Source organism: Limulus polyphemus, unplaced genomic scaffold, assembly GCF_000517525.1.
Source record: "Limulus polyphemus unplaced genomic scaffold, Limulus_polyphemus-2.1.2 Scaffold11996, whole genome shotgun sequence".
Classification (NCBI taxonomy): Eukaryota; Metazoa; Arthropoda; class Merostomata; order Xiphosura; family Limulidae; genus Limulus; species Limulus polyphemus.
In genome coordinates this window covers 473-7,065 of record NW_013677606.1, presented here as the reverse complement: position 1 = coordinate 7,065, position 6,593 = coordinate 473, and the positions used below count along the sequence as shown (strand labels likewise).

Below are 6,593 nucleotides of genomic sequence, written 5' to 3'. Positions count from 1 at the left end.
TGCCTTTTTATTCTCATGTTTTTTATGGTAAGTTTTCTTTTTGTGTCCTTTGTCTTATAATTTCTGTGAGTCGACTTTTACATTCTATGTTTAAGGGTCGTTTATCTTATCAGTTCCTTTAGTGGTTTTGTACTTTAGGTGTTACTTATTGTTTTATGTTTTAGGTCGATTTTCTTAGTTTTGTAGGTGTGTTACTTTTAAGCTTTTTATAGTCTACACGTTCCTAAGTTTTGTTAGTTCATTAGTTCTGAACACTTTCTTCAATTTCATTACTTTATGTGTCATTTTGGCAAATGAAGTTCAAGATAGCTATGGGTGAGATGAGGTAGGTACCTGTCAGAAATACATTTTTGGTGTTAGAAAATGTTAACTTTCATTCTCTAGCTGTGTGAGCATTGTGACAGTTATGTGGTAGGTGTCTTAATGATTCCATACACTGTTGGCCTCCTTTCTAGGTAGAAATCTTTCTTTCTGCATACTGTAACCTGTGGATGGATTTTACCATTGACCTTTGTGTTTGTGGACCTATTATAATACAACTTGTTTCAAGTCTGTTCCTGGTGCCCAGAGTTTCCATGTTTCTTTTTTTCAATGCCATAAAGTAGAAGAGTCATCCTTGATCTGAACATATCTATGATCTTAGTGTATGAATAGTTTATTAGAAAGGGTGGTTACATAACTTTCCAAAAAGCAGTCAATTTTAGAGGCATCACCTTGCCTATGAAAGGTCAAACAGTATCAAAATGTAGTTCTGACACCTTCCATTGCAGTTTAATATTGATTGTGGTTATCATGACATATGACTTGCTGATATTTACATATTCAAAATGGTTTTAATGTAGATTTGTATACATAAAAGTCATGAACTATTTAACTGAAGAATTTTTAACATACCAGAATTTGTTTGTGAATGAGTTAATTATAATGAATTATAGATAATTGCAGATTTGTTATATACATATATTAGTAAGATAGTAACAGATTTAGCTATTTTTATTTTTTTAAAGTTTCACAAAAATCCTTTTTTTTACCAGAAAACTTGGTTCAACCAGTTTTTAAGGAATAATTATACATTTTCTAATAACATATTGTTTTGTGTACTAGCTGTACAAATTGGAGAAAACCCCCTCCAAGCACCAAAATGTGTTCACAGATTACATCCCACTCAACTCGTAGAGGGAGAACCTGGAAAGCTGGAAACCAAAGTTCTTGGAGTTCCCAAACCTGATATTTCTTGGTATGGTCTGTTTATATCTTCAGCTATAAGTATTTTTTCTTTGTTATCACCATACCAAAGTTACTGTATCTTTTATGAAAACTTGTAAAGTTAAACAACCCACAAACTATTTTTTTTAGGTTGAAAGATGGAGAAGAAATTCAACCTAGTAACCATGTGAAGATGATTGAGAAACCAGATGGCACAGTTGCACTGCTTTTAGAGAAGGTCACACCAGAAGATGCTGGAAAATATACTTTTGTGGCCAGAAATGACAAGGGAGAAGTCAGAGATGATGCTGATGTATCCAGTAAGCTTTAATGATCTTTGCACGGAAAGTTTTTTTTGTTTTATTACCTTTTTAATTCATTGTATATGTATATATATATATATATATATATATATATAGTGTATATATAGTAATCATTCTGCTTGTAATATTTGGAAATATTTAAGCTGTAAAATGTATATATAGGAGAATGGTTGCTAGGTTTTGGTATTTTAATTTATATAAACAGACAGCTTTTTTTTTACATCTAACGTTGCTTTAAGGTAACAATATTGTGAGTGAATGTAATTTAATTAAAGAAGTCATCCGATGCTATGCATGTTTTGAGCATGTATGCTATTTTTTTAAACTAATCTTTTAGGTGTTTGTAACACAATATTTCTTTATTATTTGAGGTATTTAAAATTATGAAAATACCATATTCAATTTTTTATGTCTTTCCACAGCTGTTCCACCTAGTACAAAAGATGAAAAACCATTAGCTAAGAAACCAGAATTTGAACACCAGATAAGGCCAACACTACTAACTGAGGAAAAACCTGGAAAGTTAGAAGTTGTTGTCAGTGGTGAACCTAAACCAGAAGTTCAGTGGTAGGTTTAATACATCAACTAAAAATCTTATTGCAAACAAGCATTCAATTAAACCTTATGAGCTTATATCAAGACTCTAAAGTGTAAAGCTGCGAGAGGACAGTTCAGTTATCTTCCTTGTGCTTCTGTCAAAGAGACTTGCATGCCACTAGTCTTGATGCAACTCCCACCTAATTTCACATGAACTGCACTACTGCATGATGATGTAATCATGCAACAAAGCCCTCCAACCATAGGAGGGCAACACATCTCCATTCACCTATATACTTGCACTTGTAGAAACTTCATTCTTTTTCTTGGCATTGTATTGACTAGATGTGTTCACTTTTTTTGTCTGAGTTCAATTTGTTGAGATTTGCATCTTTAACAAAACACTGAATTTCGTTTTCTTGTACTTTTGTTTCAAAAGTTTTAATTTATATCATACATTCTCAAAGACGGTGATTTATAATTAGTCCCGAGTGAGATACTTGGTTTACACTTAGGCTTTATTTCGATTATGGTTCCAGGAGGCTTGTTTGCTTTCAGGGTTGTTGTAGCTATTGTTCAACATGTTATAGATTACTACATGCTTAATGGGCCTCTTACTTTTATCCCATTGGCTGAATTTCTTTCTCCTTAGTTGGAAATGATTTATTTAAATGACCTTCACTAGTTTGTATTTGTGTTCTGTCCATCTTTTTATGCAGTTTTCCATTCCTTTCTCTTCCATTTGTCCCAACATTCTTTGATATCATGCGGATATGTGTTTGCAATATTCTCAGCCTAGGACAGGCATTCCATTTATTGGACTCTTTCCTTCTCTTTGCCTATTTTCTGAGTCTACTCAGTTGGAGTGGAGTAACTTACCTTTGTATCTAAATCCTTTCTCATGCCAACTCAGTGTTTGGTGCTTTTTTTACTCTCTTTTCTGAACCAAGTTCCACCTTCTCTTCTTCTTTGCATGTGAGTTATAGTATATCTGGTCACCAGGCTTTACACTTCTTGTTCTCTCCCTGTGTTAGAGGTTCTTTTGCTTTTTGGGACACTGGCTTTCCTGGAACCCCTCATTCCTTTGGGGCATGCACTCCTGTGTCTGCTACAGTGGAGTTTGTGGACCCAGAGGTTTCTTTCATGGTGTCCATTGTTCTGTTTTGTGCATCTCTCCTTGAGGAAGTGTCATGGTAATTGGACCATGCCTTCACTACTTCCTGCATTCCCTTTACTGCCTCTCAATCTGGATCTCTTCTTTCTTTAATACTTCCCTCTCTGATTGAGGCAGATTTCTATTTGTGGGCAGGACCTCTGATATTTGAATGCTAGGCAAGCATCCACTCCACATCAACCTGCCTGACATTCTCATTATTCATCGGGCATGTTGCCATTCCTGCATGTACTAGTGGATTACTTGTTCATGTTACACTTGGTCTATTCTATGGTTGCTTTTTGCACCGTCCATCCATGAGGCTCACTTTCCTGGACCTTTTGCTTTTGGGCTTTGAACTTACACTTCTGGACCTGTTCTCATCAGTCTGATTATTTTTGCATGTCATTTACTGGAAGCTTCAGTAGTGATAGTGGACAACCTCTCTCAGCCAGTCTGCTTTTTATCAATGGAGTGGTCTATACACCCCTGGTCTTTCTTGGGGTTTGCTCTTGGTTGTTCATACCCTTCTTGAATATGCTTGCTACACTTCTCAACTCTGGACTTTCTTTCTTATGGTCCACCATTCCATGTCTTTTGGCTCTGGCTGTCGATTTTCTCAGCCAGGCCTGGTTTCACCTCTTTCTATATGACTATTCCCCTAGTCATCTCCTCCCTTTTGTTCTTGGCTTTACACACTACTATCTTCCTTAGCCCCTATTGTTGGCACCTCTTTAACTCTTTCACAATGAGTGGGTCTAACTGAGCATGTCATGGTCTGTTAGAGATTTATTTTCAAAACTTTATTAAATAACTTTATCATTACTATATATCAATGAAATTCACATCAAAATGTTGCTTATATTTAAAATTTTAATATTATGTATGTTTTAATTTCTTAATTCAATTTATACTCGCTTGTTGAAGTGGACCACAGCCAATTGTTTTTACTTTTTTCTTTCTCCAAAACCATTTCCATGCACTTTTGCCACCAACGTGGTTTACACCCGGACTCCGAGCTTCGTCTCTGTGGTGTTCTTCTTCCCATGGTCCCTGAGACAAAGTTCTTGGGTCTTATCTTTGACCATAAGCTTACTTTCATTTTCCACATCAAGCAGCTTTGTGTCAATCCTCTATATCCTCTCTTCCACCTCATGGGAGTGGATTGATATTCTATGTTGAAGATCTATTGTGCACTCATACAATCCAAACTGGACTATGGGTCTCTGGTTTATGGTTCTGCCAGACCCTCTGCCTTGAAGATGTTGGACAATGTCCATCACCTGTGGCTTCGGCTCTGCACAGGGGCCCTCCAAATTTCGCCAGTCCAGAGTCTGTACTCTGAGTCCCATGAACCTTCTCTTTACCTCCGTTATTTGCAATTCTCTTTGCAGTATGCTACCAAGCTTCGATCTTTACCAGAGCATCCCATCTGGAGTTGTGTCTACCTTCCTTAATGGGCAGTCCAATGATTGGCCCATCCCATCATGGCTCATTATCACCCCGACCAGTGACATTTTCCTTGAGTCATCTGAAGAAGGTTGATACTCCCGATTGGAAGTACCATCTCTCTTTGTGGAACATCTTTCAAACTATTCTTCTGTTCCCGTTTTTACTGATGGTTCAAAATCAGGTGACTCTGTGGGCTCTGCCATGGTTTGTTGTGGCTCAGTGGTTGCTCACAGGATCTCCTCTACAGTTTCTGTGCTCACTGCTGAGTTGTATGCCACTTCTCTTGGTCTGGATCACATAGAAACTGTGCAGTACACTGATTGTACTATTTACACCAACTCTCTTTGCTCTCTACTGGCCCTGGAATCATTTAATGTTAGTTCTCACCCTATTCTCATTGATATTCAGAAATTAATGGCCCACTTTTCACTGTCTTCTGTTTCAATCTAGTTTTTCTGGATACCTGGCCATGTCGGTATTTACGGGAAGGAGCTTGCTAACACCGCAGCTAAGTCTGTCTGCTCTGGTGCTATCACAGCTGTACCTGTCCCATATATTGGCTATGGTCCTGTGTTCAAGGCTCAACTTCGACCCATTTGGCATTCGATTTGAAGTGAGAAACGTCATAAGACACTTTTCCAGATTAAACCTGCTGTTTCTCTTTGGCCATCTTGTCTCCATAAGAATCGGAAAGAGGAAGTTGTTTTGGCTAGGCAATGCATTGTCACAGTTTTTAACTCATCGTTTTCTTTTATCTGGGTCTGATCCACCAATGTGTGGCCTTCGTGACACTGTCCAACTTGACCGTGGTTTTGCGGGTCATTGGCCTTTTTACTTTGTTTAATTTTTTGTCTGATTTTTGGACTTTGTTTAGCTTTTAACTTGTTGCTTTTTACCTTTTTATAGTTTTACCTTTTATTCTTATGTTTATACCAGTTGTTTGGCACAGATAGCCTTGTTGCTTTTCACCATAAAATGCCAAACAACCAACCAACCTGGATATTCTCCTGAATCCTGTTAGGCTGTTTGATGTGCCTTTTCATGGACCTTTCCATTTTGTGATCCCCACCTTCTCCTGCCCATATCCTGGGACTCATCCTTTTTCCAATGGACCTCTTTCCTTCTATCCTTCCTGGATGCATTGACTTCTCTGATTAACATGTTTGTTTCAGGATGTGGATGCTTACTTTGCATTAAATTTATCACCTTCTTCTTACTCTTCCATCTCTTCTTCTTGAACCCTATGATTGGCATTTGTACACTCTCCACACATTCATCTCCTCCTCTACATCTTCTGGCTGTTTTATCTCCTGATGGTTTTCAGCTTCCACAGATTGCCATTCTTCAATCAACTCACCACTTTGCATTGAATGCGTACTGTTTCTATTTCATTTTCCAGGATCCCACTAGATGACTGGTGTTGCTGCCAAGGGTATACTTACCCAAATTTTGCATCGATCCAGGATAACAGAAAGCACTCATGCCATCTGCCCTGGCTCTTCTTGTGTCCACTGAGATAGCATGTTCTGCAAGACCACTTGAAGTATCCTGATGGTATATATTTATACATCAGTATTTAGTTAATTGTCCATTCCATACCGTTCCTATTCTATGCATGGAAAAAATTCAGCACCAGGAAAGAGCTCTGCCTACTTCTCTGGCTCACATTTGCTTGGTTTCATGGTCACCCATTTACTGCCACCAGTAAAAGACCTTTCCAAACTGCAAGACTATTGGGAATCTAGGCACTTTCTCCAGGTCTCCCTACATGAATTCTTTCCCCTTTTGTTGAGTGGAGCATGGGAGACCTTTACCACTTACCAGTTCCTAGCTACTAGAGTAGTGAACAATGGAAAACTCCCACCAGTTGGACTCAACCACTGGGACTGGATAAAGGAGTACCAATAGAGTGAGAAGTGGGG

General features: G+C 38.0%; 1 protein-coding gene across 1 annotated transcript in view; it reads left to right on the top strand.

The window, feature by feature from the left end:
- LOC106476891 (palladin-like) overlaps window positions 1–2,100 on the top strand; it is a 2,169-nt gene extending 69 nt beyond the window's left edge. The window contains exons 2-4 of the mRNA XM_013937508.1: window positions 1,105–1,237; window positions 1,357–1,526; window positions 1,952–2,100. Coding sequence (XP_013792962.1) covers window positions 1,105–1,237; window positions 1,357–1,526; window positions 1,952–2,100 — 452 coding nt within the window. The remainder of the gene's footprint in view (window positions 1–1,104; window positions 1,238–1,356; window positions 1,527–1,951) is intronic.
- Window positions 2,101–6,593: the final 4,493 nt, after the last annotated feature.